Source organism: Ictalurus punctatus, chromosome 2 (assembly GCF_001660625.3).
Source record: "Ictalurus punctatus breed USDA103 chromosome 2, Coco_2.0, whole genome shotgun sequence".
Taxonomy (NCBI): domain Eukaryota; kingdom Metazoa; phylum Chordata; class Actinopteri; order Siluriformes; family Ictaluridae; genus Ictalurus; species Ictalurus punctatus.
The window spans coordinates 33914647-33933124 of NC_030417.2; the positions used below are offsets into that span (position 1 = coordinate 33914647).

At 40.1% G+C, this 18478-nt stretch overlaps 2 protein-coding genes across 3 annotated transcripts in view; one reads left to right on the forward strand and one right to left on the reverse strand.

Moving 5' to 3' along the window:
- LOC108274750 (apoptosis regulator BAX) overlaps positions 1–3913 on the forward strand; it is a 7430-nt gene extending 3517 nt beyond the window's left edge. Inside the window, exons 4-6 of the mRNA XM_053677062.1 lie at positions 1697–1832; positions 2381–2485; positions 3563–3913. Of these exons, the coding sequence (XP_053533037.1) occupies positions 1697–1832; positions 2381–2485; positions 3563–3661 (340 nt within the window). The 3' untranslated portion in view covers positions 3662–3913. The remainder of the gene's footprint in view (positions 1–1696; positions 1833–2380; positions 2486–3562) is intronic.
- A 1041-nt stretch (positions 3914–4954) lies between these two features.
- On the reverse strand, positions 4955–16430 carry LOC108274830 (homologous recombination OB-fold protein). 2 transcript variants are annotated; one of them, XM_053675947.1, is made up of 10 exons: positions 16190–16430; positions 15058–15128; positions 14577–14637; positions 9555–9638; positions 9227–9364; positions 8888–8996; positions 6897–6982; positions 6687–6809; positions 6452–6575; positions 4955–5164 (listed from the first exon to the last, which is right to left on the reverse strand). In XM_053675947.1, the coding sequence occupies exons 1-10, from the start codon at positions 16244–16246 to the stop codon at positions 5094–5096; spliced, it is 924 nt and encodes a 307-aa protein (XP_053531922.1). In that variant the 5' UTR covers positions 16247–16430; the 3' UTR covers positions 4955–5093. The 2 variants fall into 2 exon arrangements, with proteins under 2 accessions (XP_053531922.1, XP_053531917.1); XM_053675942.1 differs by having other exon boundaries at positions 14577–14678.
- Positions 16431–18478: the final 2048 nt, after the last annotated feature.

Here is an 18478-nt window from a genome sequence, read left to right on the forward strand (position 1 = left end):
AGATTTTTCTATAGTTCAGTAGGCTCTCTTTCCATGCTGTTTGAAATACTACCAATTTGGTCTGACCCCATTTACGTTCTAATTTTCTGTTTTAAGGTATGCATCTTATCGTTATACCAGGGTGCTAGTTTTTACTCTAATGAATTTTCTTTTGAGTAGAGCCACTCCATCTAGCGTGTAGCGGAGCGTTGACTCTAAGCATTCAGTCACCTGATCGAGTTCTATTGGATCAGACGGTGATTGAAATCTAATTGATGTCTCTGGGAGGTTGTTTATGAAGCTCGGTGCAGTAGCTAATGTGAATACGTTTTACGTGGTGGCGAGGTGGAAATATTATGATCAATATGTATTATGAACGAGGTAAGATAATGGTCTGAGACAACTTCAGACTGTGGAAAAATAACAATATTTTCTGTATTTAATTCGTATGTTAGTATGAGGTCAAGAGTGTGACCACCATTATGAGTTGGTCCGATTACGTTCTGATTAATCCCTTCTGAATCTAAGATGGACACGACTGCTGTTCTCGGAGGGTCTTCCGGGTTATCAAAATGAATATTAAAATCACAGATGATTAATGCTTTATCTACAGAAACGGCCATGTTTGAGAGTCTTCAATTTCACTAAGAAATTCAGTATATGGCCCTGGGGGTTTGTAAATAATAGAGGAATTGAATTATTTTTTGTGGCTACATAAGTTATACTGGTATAAAGAATTTCAAAAGAATTAAATTTATGACTAGGTTTTTGTGACTCCTAGATTTTGACTATGGAGGAGACCAACACCACCTCCTCTACCAGTTGAACGAGGTTGATGTATATAACTGTATCCAGGAGGACTGGCTTCATTTAATGCTATGTACTGTTCGGTTTAATCCAAGTTTCCGTTAAACACATTAAATTACATTCCTGATCAGTAGTGATTTCGTTAACAATTAGAGCCTTAGACACAAGATATCTAATGTTTAATAGTCCTAGCTTCAGATTAAAGGTGCTGGATGTGCATTCAGTATGATCCAAGTTTGTTAATTAGGTTACTAAAACAAACTTTCTGAAATTTTCTATGTGTTTGTATAGCTCGGGGAACAGACACAGTCTCTATTGTATGTACTACAAGTGTTGAACTATTAAATAAACATTGCTTATGATGAACCTTGTTATTGTAGGAAGATGTAATTGTGGTAGGCAGTCACTTGGTATGTAGCGCCTTAGAGATGTTGTCTAACAGCAGTTCCACTCTGAGGCTGCTGGGGTACAGGCCATCAGGACGAAACAACCTAGGATGCTCACAGAAGAGACCTCAGTTATGAACAGAATCTGTTTGTTAATTACACCAAGAAACTAACCAGTCATTCAAAGCAAGAAGTTTACTGAACTTTTCAGCTCCACGTCTGTATGTGGGAAGAGGTCTGGAGACTATGATCTTCATGGTGGGTGATCTGCCTCGTACCATCTCGATCAGGTTATGTATGTGATTGCTGTCCTAAGATTACAGGTGATTATGGAGGATGTTCCTGTCATTTATTTTAAAATATACAACTTGTATATTTTATTATTTACATGTGTGTCCGCGCCAGAGTCTGATGGAACAAGGAGGAAAATCCCACTTTCGTACCATATTTTCTCTCTCTCTCTCTCTCTCTCTCTCTCTCTCTCTCTCTCTCTCTCTCTCTCTCTCTCTCTCTCTCTCTCTCAGAATCCTTGACAGCTCAACACTGCAGCCGACTAGGGAAACGTTTGTGAAGGTGGTAAAGGAGCTTTTCAGGGATGGGAAATTTTCCTGGGGCACAGTGGTGTTGTTGTTCTACGTAGCTGGTCAACTTGTGATCACGGCAAGGACACTAATTAACTCTAACTCTGCCTTAATGAAAGCCTTCCTTCCGTCTCCAAGACAGGATTCTTTATCCTTTTCATGCCCAGTTACTCTCAGTGCGCAGTAGTGCTTGAAAGTTTGTGAACCCTGTAGAACCTTCGACATGTCTGCATAAATACGACCTAAAACCTCATCCTATTTTCACAAAGTAGACCAAGAGAACCCAGTTAAACAAATGAGACAAAAATATTATACTTGGCCGTTTATTTATTGAGAGAAATGATCCAATATCCATCCCATATCTGAGACAAAAGTATGTGAACCTTTTGCTTTCAGTATCTGGTGTGACCAGTACTGTTAGGACTTTTGACTGTTTCATGCCATATTTATGCAGATGTATAGTAACTTCTACAAACTTTCAGGCACCACTCTAACTTGAAACCGAGGGAAGTCTTGTTTCTTTTGTAAAGCTCCCCATCCCTGTATCTGCCGCTATTAGCTATCTTTACATTTGCATGAATCCTCATTGCATTTTTCGACCTGTCTCTCGTTCACACGCAATCTCAGGCGATCAAGCAGAAAATGACAGACCTCATCAAAAACATCATCGAATGGACTCTGGACTACCTGCGGGAACATGTGGTTGACTGGATTAGGGAACAGGGAGGCTGGGTAAGTGTCTCGTTGCTTATTTTTTGATTGGGACATGCAAGACAACCTTTCATATTCACTTAAGCTCATACATTATGGGTGTTTAACTATATTGGATACTAATATCCCACCTAGATTATTTAAACAAGTACTCTTCTTTTTTTCTTTTTCTCTTCAATGATTTATTCTTTATTGGGTTTTCTTATTCTTACAGACAAGAATGTAGAACAAACATATGCTCAGTCAGTTGGCACAAAAACCATAAGCAAACAGACCCAAAACAAAATGAGAACAAATCAATGCAAATAATAATGGTACATACAAACATTTGACACATTCTTTATTATTCTAAAATGTGGGGAAAAATAGCCAACAAAAGTCTGGAATAACACAAGTGGAACTATGGGGAATTATGTTGTGATGAAAAAATCCAAACTAAATCTAAACTTTGTATTTTAGCATCGTCAAAGTAGACGTCCTTTCTCGCCTAGAATTTCCAGAAATGTATTCTTGGCGTTTTCTCGACCGATTTCTAGAGGAATTTCCCTGAGATGCTTTTTAAACAGTATTAAAGGAGTTCACACCTACGCTGGACTCTTAGCGGTTGATTTCCCTCAGAGTCGTCTGTTTTAAAAAAAAAAAAAAAAAAAAAAAAAAAAGTTTGTAAATTTTATTTTTCTAATGAATGTCGGCACAATTATATTTTTGTCTTCAACACCAATTTCAAACATTTAATCATACACCTTCAGATCAAAAGGTTTTTAAGATCATGAGAAACATTTCAGTCGAGTGTCCACAAACATTTGATACCTTTTGACAAAAAATTAATAAAATAACATTTAAAAGGGGGGAGGCTATATCAGGTTCAATATGAAACTGACATTGTTACCGTGACCATTGGTGCAGTATTGTTCCTTCCTCTCCACAAAAGTACCATAAAACTTGCAGCAAATAATCAAATTTCCTCCACTTAGAGCAATAGATCTATCCTCCTGTGTAAACTAAAGGAAGGTCTCTCGTAGGCTGCCATAAACCAGGAGTGGAGACCAACAAAGATCAGAGATCAAGTATAATATTGTTTGTTTCTCTCTCTCTCAGGGGGTGATGTGTTCCTTCTTTGGCACTCCTACCGGTAAGAATGTCTGCATCCTTCTGGCTGGAGTTCTGGCTGCTGTCCTGGTCATGCGCAGGTTGTGACAGAGAATGGACATGTCCCTGCTAATGTATATGCGGTTTATGCACAGATTATCTCTCCTCTGGGACATGACCAAGAACAAATACATTTCTCTGTCTGTATGGAAAATGGAGCCCTTTTGGAAGCATGACTACTTTACAGATTACTTCCTGATAATTATTGTCTGAGCCTGGGATTCTCTGTGCTGAATCATGGGGCTCATTAAAGTTCAAAGGACATGTTTCTGCAGAGAAAATGGCACTTGGTGGTGGTGGTTGTGGTTTTTTTTTTTTTTTGTTTTTGTTTTTGTTTTTTTTTTTGTTTTTTTTTTAAACCTTTGACACGCTTTGGTCGTGGAATTAGTTCAAATGAAAAGTTCAAATAAACAGTTTAGCAACATCCAAAAAGATTGTCTGTTAACTTAATCAAAGCAAAACCATTTTTATTACTACAACGTTTGGGCTTGGTCACAGACATTTTTGAAAAGTATGTCTTACAGGTAGAAGACAAACTTACACCATCTGGCAGTGCCTCGTTCACTGATTTCCTCTCTAAACACTCCAACATTTACAGTCCATCAATCTCTGTCCATTGGTCTGAAGAGTAAAAACAAGAAGTGTGAATGGGATGTGACACTACGGTCATTAATTCAATTATATATAATTACATAACATTATTCAAGTGGGAATACACCTCATCTGGGTGTGATAGACATGATAACTTGCATGAGGAGTAGGAAGAAACAAGAGCAAGATGAGAAAGCATAAAGAGGGGAGGGGAAGAAAAGGAAAGGGAAAAAAGAGCAGGACTAGAGAGCTATAGATGGCTATATTTAAAAAAAAAAAAAAGTTAAAAACAATAAAAAATAAATAAGTAAAAATAACCACCACAATACTCCTTATTCAACACGCAGACCAGGACAGGGTTTTGACATGAATAAAGTCCATTAAAACCATTCTCCCAGTGACCCTGGAAGACCCGTTACATCTTCACAAGTGGATCAAGCTGTCAGACTTTTGTCTCGAGAACCTCTTTAAATTCAAGGGCACAGGATGAAGTAACCATGGAAACCTACACCAGCACACCTGTCTCTATGACAGCTCAAATATTACACTCGACAAAACCCAGATCTCATTCACATACGCACTGAGAATTCATTCGCACTGCTAATGCCTGAGTAACCCGTCAGTGTTGGTGCGCAAAAGAAAAATCATAAGTTAGCATGAACTCATCTGGTATTATTATTATTATTATTATTATTAAACCTACAATACTCAGGTTGGGGGAGGAGGGGAAAAAAAAACCTTAGTAGACAGTTCAAACTTGAAAATTTATTCATCTCGTCTAGATGACTGTTTTCTGATTATGTACATATCTTACAACAGCTTCTACAGAAACACAAACTGAACAAAAAGCATGTTCGGCTATGCCATTTTGCTGTGGTCTGGCACATTTCTATATTAATGGTGTCGGCTCCAGGCGGAGTAAGACTCGACGCAACGCCAAAAGCAGCTCGTCAGGGTCATCTGCACGACACAAGCAGATGAACATTAATCAGCATTGAGGAACATATGCACAATATTTGTTTCACAGATGTTCACCTTTAACGAGGGTGTAATAATTTCATCAGACTTCAGGGAATTAATGCATGGATTTGGACGCATATTATAAAATTGTGTTTAACAAACTAGAATGGGGAAATAAATAAATAAATGACCCAAATCCATTGTTATACAACGTCGAATCTCAAAAGATGTATGTACTTTACTGGATTCGTTGATTGTTACCATAGAAACAAATGTCTTACTATAACTGGATTTACATGTAGAACACTGACAAGTTTCAATCTAGATTGAAACTTGTCAGTGTTCTACATGTAAATCCAGTTATAGTAAGACATTTGTAAACGTCTACCTATAGTAGATTGAAACGTCTTACATTTTCATGTTACTTTCATTTACATTTATTCATTTAGCGGACGCTTTTATTCAAAGCGACTTACAATTTACTGCAATCCCGGATATACTACATCCGACACATTGTCATGTGATCTTCGACGTCATCATAAACACAAAAATCTTAAAGAAGTTAACAATTTATTCGGGTATTGTTAAACAAGTCGTGTTTAACCGAGGTTTACTTAAAAAGAACCGACGCGGTCTTCCGCAGTTTTTTTTCTGAGCTCGTCCGCACCAGTCCCATTGCATTGTGGGATTGTTTAACTCGGGTAGTGTCCATCGATAGCAAACTGCAAAATCTTGTTGGAAATAGTACGCCATCCGGGTATTTCTCACCTACTGTTTCTCGCATATTTAGAATTCGGACATACTGCCCCTCTGGCGTACTGCTTTTCGCATACTATATAGTATGCAAATGTGCAGTTTCAGACGCAGCCAGTTTCACTAAATCACTATTTAAAAAATGTTCTTTTCTGTCTAAGCAGGTTGCTTTTCTAGACATAACCGGGTTTCTTTGTTTTTTGTGCATGCGGGTCGGCTCAGAAGTACGTGTCAGATCAAGGCCACGGTGAAATGATCATGGGTGTCCAATGTTATCTGGAAAGGGTGGAACCGGGCAGAAGCCACACCCGAGTCTACTGAAAGCCAAAATTAACCGATTAAACAGGTGGAATCAGGTGGGGCTCCTGGTTGATCGGTATGAAATCCTACACCCACACACCGGCCTTCTGGGGATAAGATTGGACACAACTAATGTAAACAATCCGACTAAAAAAAGGATTTGTGCAGTAAATCACAAACAAGGCGCAAGTGTTTGATTGATCCAACACACTCGGGTTCTCGACATCACTGCACCTGCATCCCATTGAGCATCCTCTGAGCAGTCAGGTCGTGTAGCAGACTGGACCACCCCATTAGCTGGGACCCTAGGTTTAGCTGGGATGCTGCCCTGCTCCTGAGATATGGGCCCCCCTTCAGGCTTGGAGGACACACAATGCAGTAATTCAACACATCAACAAAAAATACATCAGCAAAACTTTGCTGAACAATGAATATTAATCAAAAATATCTTGAAGAGTGCAAATCTAACCAGTGCAGGCTGAGAATGCTGGGAGGAGGCGTGGACTGCTCCGTCAGGAGGGTAGATTCGAAGAAGGTTATTGGGGGTTACGTTCAGGTAGTGGTTCTGATTAGAGGTGGAGAACACGCTCACCTAGGCAAGAGCATCACGGCAATTCCTTAAGAATTCTAGGGATCACATGGCGGGTAAAGCAGTATGATGTAAGCAGCGGTATATTACTTGTTTGAGCAGCAGCACTGCGCCAGTCTTCAGCTCTCCCTGTCTCTCCTCCAGCAACCGTCTGTGAACTGTACCCTGCATCTCACCTAGATCAAATATGAATACATTTGCAAATCATCATAAGTGTGACAATGTACAGGGAGGAAAAAAAGGTTGTAGGTAAACAGCTGTAATACGGATGGAGCTGATTTCCAGCAGATGCTTTCAGTGGTGAATGGTCAGATTATTACCCCTCCACCAACCACCATGCTTGACAGTTCGTATGAGGTTTTTGTGGTGATGTGCTGCGTTTGGTTTTTGGCAAACAAACATAGTGCTGTGCACGATGACCAAACCTCCATCTTAGTCTCATCAGTTCAAAGGAAATTGTTCCAGAACTTTCATGGTTTGTTCACGCTCCATAATCTTTTTGGAGAGAAGGCCTTTTTCCTAGCCAGCCTTCCATGAAAGACATAGCTGTTCAGTATTCGTGCTGTCACGAACAAACATTTAATGTGCTTACAAAGGCCTATATATGTCTCATGATGTAGCTTTTGGGTTTTTCTGACCTTGGAATTTGGAGAATTTGCCGAGGCACCCACCCAAGGGAGGACTGGCAGTCTGTCTTGAAATCTCTCAGTTTGTAAACAATCCTTCTCGATTTAGAAATGATGAAAGTTCAGATTGTTTGGAGATGGCCTTATAACTCTGCCCAGATTGATGAGCAGCAATAGTTACTTCTCTGAGGTTATGGCTGATGTCCTTTCTTTTTGGCATGGTGTAGACACACACCTGAGAGCTCCAGAACACCTAACTACCAAAACTTCTACTATTATAGAGGCAATCACACTTCTTAATGATGAACCAATCTTACTCATTTTATTTGTAACACATGGCTACTAATTACTCTCTTAATGGTTGTGGAAGTAGGAAAGGTGTGCTCATTTTTCCCCCAACTGGTTTCTGAATGTTGGTTTAATTTGGGGACAAAATGCCTGAAATCCATTGTGGGGGATTTTTGTTGCCACTTGAGGTTAGGTGTTTGTTTACAGAAGTTGGTGAGGATAATATAAGCAGCCATGTAAAAAACTGATAATATAAGCAGACATAAAAACACAACTGGCTATAGTGAAAATTAAAGGAAAAGTTATTATTAAATATAAACATCATTCACACATACCTTTCATTTAACATATACCTTAAACTATAGTTTTGAACAAATATGTAAATGCTTTTAAAACATTTTCCACATTTTGTTAGTTACAAGTTACATTAGTTTACAAGTAACACAAAGCACTTTTGTTAATTCCTGAAAGGTGTGCCTGCGCCTAATTACAGTTGCTGAGTCATGATTGTTGTTTAGGAAGAATTTTAGCATTGGAAATATGACCCTAGATTTAACCTGGCTGTAACATTTCCACTTTGACACAATGCTAATTTGTAGGAACACTACCTATGAAAGTCAAAATATTATTATTTATTAGTAGTATATTATTATTTTTTATTATATAATTTTGTACATTTTTTTTATTATATTTTGTTATATTTTATTTATTATATATTCTTTTTTATTATATTATTTTTTACTATATTGTTTTTTATTATGTTATATTTTATTTATTGGCACACTTTTTTTTTGAGGTAAATGGCACACTTATATAGTGCTTTTATCCAAAGCACTTTACACTGTGTCTCATTCACCCATTCACACACACTCACACACCAATGGTAACAGAGCTGCCATGCAAGGTGCTAACTTGCCATCGGGAGCAACTTGGGGTTCTTGCCCAAGGACACTTCGGCATGTGGAGTCATGCGGGCCGGGAATCGAACCGCCAACCCTACGATTAGTGGACCCGCTCTACCAACTGAGCCACAGCTAATTATTATATTGTATTTTATTATATTTTATTATATCATTTGAAATATTTTGTATTATATTTTATTATAATATAACACACACACACACACACACACACACACACACACACACACACACACAGATGTCTTACCCGTGGGGTCCCTGAACACTGCTATGGCATCTCCCTGGGTGTGCAAAATGCTCTTTAACACCACCGCCATGTTAGGCACCTTATTCATGGACACTTGTCTTGATGCCGCCTAAGAAAGACAATTTGTTCAAATCAGTAACAAAAGGAGCAGAAGAGTCATTAAGCAAAGAAGAAAGAAAAATGACAGAAAATAAAAACTAATTAGACACAACACCAAGGTCTCTGAAACACTAATGAATTAACAACCATGAATTAGCCTGACAAATATTTTACATACGCAATTAGAGCATATGTATATTTTGCAGTGAGAACAAACTGTTGTTAGAATGTTTTGCTTACTTTCCGCAGCACCATGACAACGCTGTACAGATGGAGGAAACAGGAAGGGTTTCTCTCATCCAATCCCATCTCAGCCTTCATTGCTGCCCACGGACCGACACTGAACTCCTCTTCGTCATTTACTTGAGAGCTCGGGACCTGTTCACACACACGCACGCACGCACAAACGCACGCACACACACACACACGGGTTCCGATTGGTTCCCTGATTGGTAACTATCATGCCATGGAGAAAACTAGGAAGAGAGTGGGACCGAGACTATAAGAACAATGCTCTACAGAAAGGGTTATGTATAAAGTTTGTGTGATAACATATGTAGCATAGTACCTCACTGCGTGTGCAAGCCACAGCCCCATGTGCTAGTGCCTGTGTAACTGCCACAAAGATGTCATCCAGACCCCAACCACTGATCTGTGGAATTTAAAAAAAAAAAAAAAAAAAAAAAAAAAAGGGTATGCAAAAACCTTTATTCAACTGACAGAACTATTTAAACCCTCCGCCTACAACACCTTCCACATTTCTGTAAAATCTATCAAGTGAGCTAAAGCCCGGACTCTCATGAGTCACCTGTTGCGGCAGTGCACCCGCTGGACCAGGAAAAAGACGCATTTTGGGATGAGCGGAATCGCTCCTCGGCCTCCAAGGCGTCTTACTGGCTGCGGACACCAGCTGGACCTGGTTATTAGTCAGGACGGGCATGTGGAGAGGACGTGGTGTTTGGGGAGTCGATGGAGATACAGCCTGGAATAAAGAGCGATTTTCTGCTCGAGGAGTAACAGCTTCTCTTTGCCACCGAGATGTCGCTCTCACAGGTCCAGGAGTCACTGGACCGGTGAAGCGGCAGGCTGGAGGTACAGGGGCTTGCAGGGAGTTTTGTGGGAAAAACGTACTAGAGCATGGGGGACGAATAAAGGACTGCAGGGGTGTGGATTTTGGCGTAGTGTTGCAGAATCCTCCAAGGGAAGTTACAACTGGTGCATCTTCACTAACAGCTTATAATCTCGTACGTTTAGCTGGGGAAATGCTGTCGGGTTCAACGCCTTTGTCTGGAACAGAAACTTTCTGAGGAACACACTCGTCCAACTCCTCCAGTAATGGTGGCTGCAGCTATGACCATGTACAACAGAGGGAGCAGTGGAAAATCCACTACAGCAGCGAAAAGTGCACTCAGAAACGTCTTCATTTTCTCTCCTGATCAGAGCAACCGCAATAATTACCTTACTCGCACAAAGTTCAGTGAGTGTCTGAAAGATTCTGAGCTCTTCTGTGATGTCACAGATGCTAAGCAACAATAAACAGTAATACCGTGATGCGTAAAAACACCGTTACAACAATCTGGAAGTTCTAACCGTTCCACATTTCTTTCAGCAAGGTCTTATTATTATTATTATTATTATTATTATTATTATTGTATACAGTATATTGTCCTAAATTAATGATTGTTATGAGAATGGATCAACAAAATCCCTGAGCAGTTTAGGGCTGTGTTTGGCATTTTCATCCGCTCAGTTTAGGAGCCTGTACGCTTTGAGCATAAATCAACTGTTTTGCTTGAATGGAAATATACTTTATTGTATATTAATAATGACTATAATGTGCACACAAATACATTTCTAAGCTTTTGGGTTACAATATATTTTCATAATATTCATACACAAAGTGATACAAGCTGCATGAAGCTAAAATGAAATGACTCTTAATTTTATCTATTTATCCCACATAAACTTTTACATTCACTCTAACTCATTTAATGTCATTTAACATTTAAACTTTAACATTAACATTTAACATTTATCATTTAACCCAGGGGGTCACCTGGGTGACTAGGAACAGGAAATTGTTCAACCATGACTTCCTGTTTCACAGGGGTGGGTATAAATATGGGGTAACACACAGGACAATTTCCCTTAATTCATAACAATGGGTTAGACCAAGGAATATAGCTGTGAAGTGCGGCAAAAGTGTTGTTGAGTTTCACAAAATGGGGCGTGTCTATAAGAAAATAGCACAAGCATCGAAAATGCCCATTTCCACCATCAGGGCAATAATTAAGAAGTTCCAGTCAACTGGAGATGTTATGAATCAACCTGGAATTGGACGCGTGTCTATATTGTCTCAGTGCACTGTGAAGCAGACGGTTCGAGTGGCCAAAAAATCCACAAGGATCACAGCTGGAGAATTGCAGAAGTTAGATGCGTCTTGGAGTCAGAAACTCTCCAAAACTACAATCCGAAGTCACCTGCATCACCACAAGTTGTTTGGAAGGGTTTCAAGAAAAAAGCCTCTACTCTAATCCAAAAACAAACTCGAGCATCTTCAGTTTGCCAGACACTACTGGAACTTCAAATGGGATCGGGTTCTATGGTCAGATGAAACCAAAATAGAGCTTTTTGGCAATAAACACTAGAGGTGGTTTTGGTTTTGGTGAACACAGAGAGGTGGCTATAGGGAAAAGTACCTTATGCAGTTAAATATGGTGGTGGCTCTTTAATGTTTTGGGGCTGTTTTTCTGCCAGAGGACCTGGACATTTTGTTAGGATACATGGCATCATGGACTCAAATATCAACAGATATTAAATGAAAACCTGACTGGCTCTGCTAGAAAGCTTAAAATGGGCCGTGGTTGGATCTTCCAGCAGGACAATGATCCAAAACATCAAAATCAACACAAAAATGGTTTACTGACCACAAAATTGTCTGGGTTAACCCTGTTCCCTGAGAAGGGAACGAGCCGTTACGTTTATCATAACACTATGGGAGCGCCTCTCACGCGTGACCGGTATCTGAAGCTTGTGTAAAATCATGCCTATTTATAGGCTTGCCATGATCAGGTGACGTGGAAATTAAGCGCGTCACGTGATATAAATATGGCTCCTGTGAACCGCGCCATCAGCCTTTATTATCTGAAGCCAAGACACAATTCACAGGCCTGCCCTGGTATGACAAAGCTACGCAACGTCTCGTTCCCTTCTCAGGGAACAGGGTCACATGCGTAACCCAGACGTTCCCTTTCAAAGGGAACTTCGACGTTGCGTTTAGCATAACACTATGGGAACGAGAATACCCACTCCGTCATACCGAGGGTACGGCCTGTTCAAAAAGACCCAAGCCCGAGGGTCACTGCAAGACACTCGAGCCCGGGGTGGAATGAACATCCAGGGTGTAATAATGAATGAATGTGTGTGGCGTAGACCACCCTGCAGCAGCATACACATCTTGTAAGGATACCCCTTTGGACAAAGCCTTCGCAGAGGCGACCGCCCTAGTGGAATGAGCCCTTATGCCCAGAGGCATAGCGAGTCCATGCGCCTCATGAGCAATCGAGATTGCTTCCACTATCCAATTAGAGATGCATTGCTTTGACACAGCATCACCTCTACTGTCGCCACCAAAGCAGACCAGCGGCTGCTCCAACTTACGCCGCTGGCCGGAGCGGTGGATGTAAGTACAGAGAGTCCTTACTGGACACAGCAGGTGCATTCTCTCTTGTTCCGATGTGGAGAATGGAGGCACTTTAGGAATATAAACACCACAGAGTGGGCAGCCGATGTAGGCACTTTAGGAATATAATCTGTCATAGGATACAGGAAGGCCTTGGCCAATCCAGGGGCAAAGTCAAGGCAGGAAGGGGCAACAGAGAGAGCTTGTAGGTCTCCTACTCGCTTGAGAGATGTCAGGGCCAGCAGAAGAGCTACCTTTAGATTCAGAAACCTCTCAGAGGCTGACCCTAAGGGCTCAAATGGGGTCCCTGACAGACCTTCCAGGACCACAGAAAGGTCCCAGAAAGATGGGCCTGCAGATGGGCCTCAGCCACCTGACACCACGCATGAACCTCGAAGTTAGAGGATGTTGCCCCACAGAGGCTCCATCAACAGGGGCATGGCTGGCCGAAATGGCAGCCAAGTAAACCCTGACTGTAGAAGGAGCCCACCCCGCTGAGAAACGTTCTTGTAAGAACTCCAGGACTGTAGCTATTGCGCAGTTCACTGGGTCTAGCCGACGTTCCTCACACCATAAGACAAAAAGCTGCCACTTGAGTGCATACAATTTCCTTGTGGATGGTGTTCTAGCATTTAACATGGTCTCTACAATCTCAGCTGTGAGACCAGAATCTATGAGCTGGTGCCCCACCCACTGTGGGCCAGACCCACAGATTCCATAGTTCTGGCCGAGGGTGATAAATCAACCCTTCCGTCTTGAGACAGCAGATCCACACTAACGGCTCAAATGGAGCACCTGACAGACCTTCCAGGACCACAGAAGGTCCCAGGAAAGTATGCGCGGTCTGCAGATGGGCCTCAGCCACCGGACACCACGCATGAACCTCGAAATCAGAGGACGTTGCATCACAGAGGCTCCATCAACAGGGGCGTGGCTGGCCGAAATGGCGGCCACGTAAACCCTGATTGTAGAAGGAGCCACCCCGCTGAGAAATGTTCTTGTAAGAACTCCAGGACTGTAGCTATTGCGCAGTTCACTGGGTCTACAGTGGATCCCTGCGGATGGGAATCTCCCAAGGAGTTCCATGTCGCAGGGATATTATCTCTCAGAACCATTTTCGAGCTGGCCAATAAGGTGCTACCAGCAGCAGACATAGACTGTCTTGGCGAACTCTCGCTAGAACTTGTGGGAGCAGAGCGATGGGGGGAAAGCGTACAGATGTGACCTCGGCCACATGTGAACCATGGCGTCCAGCCCTAATTGTGCGGGAGGAGTGAGGGTGAACCACAGCGGGCCGTGTGTTGTCTCCTCGGAGGCAAACACATGCAATCCCGCTTGGCCAAACCTCGCCATATGGACTCCACCACTTGTGGATGGAGCCACCCTGCTCCAGATGAGGGCCGCACCAGATACCGTGAGCTGGACCGCTGTCTAAGACCGTGCTCCAGCCCGTGAGGGAGTTGTCTGTCATTACCGTCTTGCGCTAAGGAGACTCCGCTAGAGTGTGACCCAAGGCTAGAAACCGGGGACACTCAAATTCTCAGAGCACGTAGGCATCGCCGCGTGACACTGATGTTTCTCCAAGGTTTCATCCTTGGACGAAACCCCCAACTTCTCAGCCACCACTGAACTGTCAACTGTGCAATAGGCCCGTAAGCGCCAATAGCCTCCCAAGATGCCGCTTTATCTTGCTCAGTGTTGATAGGATTGACCCTACGCATGTTGGGGATAGAAACACCCTCATCGTAGTAGAATCCTTATAACCCCTAGAAAAGTTGTCCACTGCACTGGGGAAAGCATACTTTTCTGAGATTCAACCTGACCAGATTTCCTATTCTCAATCATTCCTATCACATGGTTCTCATAACATTTTGAAAAGTACTTTTTAATCAGACACTTCTCACGCACCTTGCTTTTTATCTTCCAATTTCTGAGTGCCTTACAGATGCATTCCTCCAGCTCCTTCATCCTGTCATCAGACAAAATACGGTTCAGAATCTTCACAAGCTCCTGAAATTCACCGGGCAAATATTGTTGGCATTAGGTGTTTGTAGCACTCCTGAGCACTAGCATTCAGTCAAACATCATGTTTAGTTGCAAATCTCTGATCTATCTAAAGGGCCATACAGCCTACAGCACAAAGTCTGACACGGAATCCTTATATTCATCAGACTTCTGATCAAATTTTAACGCATTGTTTTCTTGATAAAATCTGCAGTTAATGAACATCAGCTCTGGATTGCTGTCTTTAGCCTTGTGCTGGAGTACAAACTTCATTTCCTCCTCCATAAGGGCCAAACTTCAATCCAGATATTTAAAATGCTCATATAATGAAAAATTGGATTTTTGGATTTTCCCACAACGAAAGTTAGGAGCAGAAAAAACTTACCGTGACCTGGTCCTGAGGAACCTCTGTGGGTTGGACCACAGCCGGTTCCGTGCCCTGGTCAAACAATGAATCTAAATAAATAAATAAAAAGCCATCAGACATCATCATCTATTATTAATGTTTTGAATTCCAGACCAGCAGTGCAGTGTAGGAGAGCTGTACCACTCAGCTGTACAACTCCTGAATTAGTACTGAAACTTTATATTTTAACACTAACATGAATCCACATCTAATCATTTTACCACCAAAAAATATACTACTACTTTAACTACTAGAATAATAAAAAATAAAATAATAACAATAATAATGTATTTTATTTTCTAATATTAATATTATGAAATTAATCTTGATATTAGGCCTATATTAATATAGAAGTCTATTTCACTATGACCACTAACCAAGAGCAAACAATATGCCGCAGTATGGTACAGTAGGACAGCAGCTTATTAAAATATTCTTATTTTTTCTAAATTATGGTCATATTTAAACACATTTATTTGAAGTAGCACTGAACATGAATCCACACCTGAATTGCACACCATCATCATGAGACATTAAACACATATGATCAGAGTTCAGTTTCATTTGGGCAGAGAGAGAGAAAAAGAGAGAGAGAGAAAGAGAATGAACCCTGTTGTCTGTCTCAGCCTCGCTGTTCTTTGTCTGTAATGTTAGAGCCTTGTCTACACATACGTCTAAACATAATTAATTAGCGAAAAGTAAAAACAAAACTTTCTTAACCATAAGTTTATTCAGCGTTTTGGGGGCCTTGCGAGCTCGGGGCTCAATGCCGAACTTTGCCTAATGATAAGTCTGCCCCTGATTCACACTTTCTCACTGGCCCACGGAAGAAAAAAAAAAACACTTTACTGATGTTCATGTCTAATGTTAATGTCTAATGCACATGTCTAATGTGGTCTAAGAACACGCTGACAGATTTTATTACACATTCATGAAGCTAAACTCCTCCATGAACCTGGACAGAAAGAGTGAGTGCTTTCACCCACCAGTGCATCTAAAGCCTCTTAGCTTATGAAGGACTGAACAAATCTACTAAATTCATTTATTTTAAAGGACAGAAGTAAACTTAGCACTGTATGGTTACAGCAGCACGACTGAGAAATAGTTGTACCTTCAGTTGTGTCCTCGGGGCCCGCTGTTGTTTTCTCTCGACTGCGTCGTTTAACATAATAGTAAAAGGTGGCTGCAGCTATGACCATGTACAACAGGGGGTGCAGTAGAAAATACACCACAGCAGCGAGAAGTGCACTCAGAAACGTCATTTTCTCTCCTGATCAGAGCAACCTCAATAATCAACTTACTCGCACAAACTTCAGCGAATGTCTGAAAGTTTCGGAGTTCTTCTGTGACGTCACAGATGCTAAGCAACAATAAACAGTAATAGCGTGATGCGTAAAAACACCGTTACAACAATCTGGATGTTCTAACCGTTCCACATTTCTTTCAGCAAGGTCTTCTTCTTCTTCTTCTTCTTCTTCTTCTTCTTCTTCTTATTATTATTATTATTATTATTATTATTATTGTTGTTGTTGTTGTTATTGTTATTATTATTATTGTTGTTGTTATTATTATTATTATTATTATTATTATTATTATTATTATTATTATACAGTATATTGTCCTAAATGAATGATTGTTATGAGAATGGATAAAGAAAATCCCTGAGCAGTTTAGGGCTGTGTTTGGCATTTTCATCCGCTCAGTTTAGGAGCCTGTACCCTTTGAGCATAAATCAACTGTTTTGCTTGAATGGAAATATACTTAATTGTATATAAATAATGACTATAATGTGCACACAAATACATTTCTAAGCTTTTGGGTTACAATATATTTTCATAATATTCATACACAAAGTGATACAAGCTGCATGAAGCTAAAATTAAATGACTCTTAATTTTATTATCATATTTATCCCACATAAACTTTTACATTCACCCTAAATCATTTAAGAGAGAAAACACAATGCATTTCAGTGGCGAATGAATTGTAGCTGTTATAGTCTGTTATCATGTTTACGTGACAGTCGATTGTTTTCTCTCAGTTTATTTTATCTCTTAAAATTCTCGTCTTTTTGACTAATTTTACAGTAAATTTCTCAATTTATCCATTAATTTGCACATTTATAAACGGAAGAGGAAACATTTGTTTGACATGATCTTAATTAACTAAATTTATTCATCAGTAAATATATGTATATATAATATAATTGATCTATTGATTTGCACAGCTCTTAAGGCAAGACATTACAAGTGAATGAATAATCTGTTTAAAACAATCCTAATTAATCTTGTACAGCTGAGTACTGACATAGGATATGATGTAGTGTGTAGGGAAACAGGAGGCTCCACTTGGGTTAAATATGGGTTAATGTGGAACAGCAGCAGAGAGATATGGAGGCTCCTGTATGGGGCTGTACACGGGTATATATATATATATATATATATATATATATATATATATATATATATATATATATATATATATATATATATAAGCAAAGTTTCACATAGCCTTGTCAGTGGTTCTACACTATAGAAGCTGGGCCACTTATGCTTGTAGGGGGCATGCTTTAACATTTAACCAAACCTGTTTTTAGGATTATTGCAAGTAATTTTCCACTGTCATGTAGTAGTCTGCGAGCTCTACAAGATACTAAAATAATCCCAACTCAAATGAATGTTTCATGTTCATTTATTTGACAAGTAATCTTGTATTGAGGTGTGATTATGAGCAGTGATGACACTCTTTATTTCTCACTACATGACAGGGCTGGGACATAACTTCAGGCCGTGTCATGTCTGTGATTTGTTTATTTGTAAATAAATAAATAAATAAATAAATAAATAAATAAATAATACAAAAGCTGGGTGGGCATCCAAGTGTTTTATTAAAAAAAAATTGCCAGGAGTTGTATTGACCGTCATTCACCAGCAGAGGTCAGGATTTATCTGAATTGAGAGGAAGTTAGAACGGATTATGGTTTAATTTCCCAAAAATAGATTTATGTGTTTGTTAAAATGCAGTACAGGTAAACAGCTACAGAAATATTACAGAAACCCTTGAGTTTGAAACCTATAACATGTCTATCATAAATTATTACTTACAAGCTGTTACAGGAATATAATCAACAACCATTTGGTGTGATGTGGCCTGGCGCAAAGCGGAGTTTATATTACTCATAATATACTGATGTACATAATGTATACATAATATACAAATGTAAATTATTAATTAATTTTTTTTAACGAAAAGTCCCCCATGTAGGACAGAAAATGGTGAGTGGACTATTTATGTGGCACTAAAACATACACCATTCCTAGCTACGTTAGCGTGTAGTTTCCTTCAATGAGTATATATTTTTGAGTAAGAAAGCTTTTTTTTTTTTAATTCCACATATTGT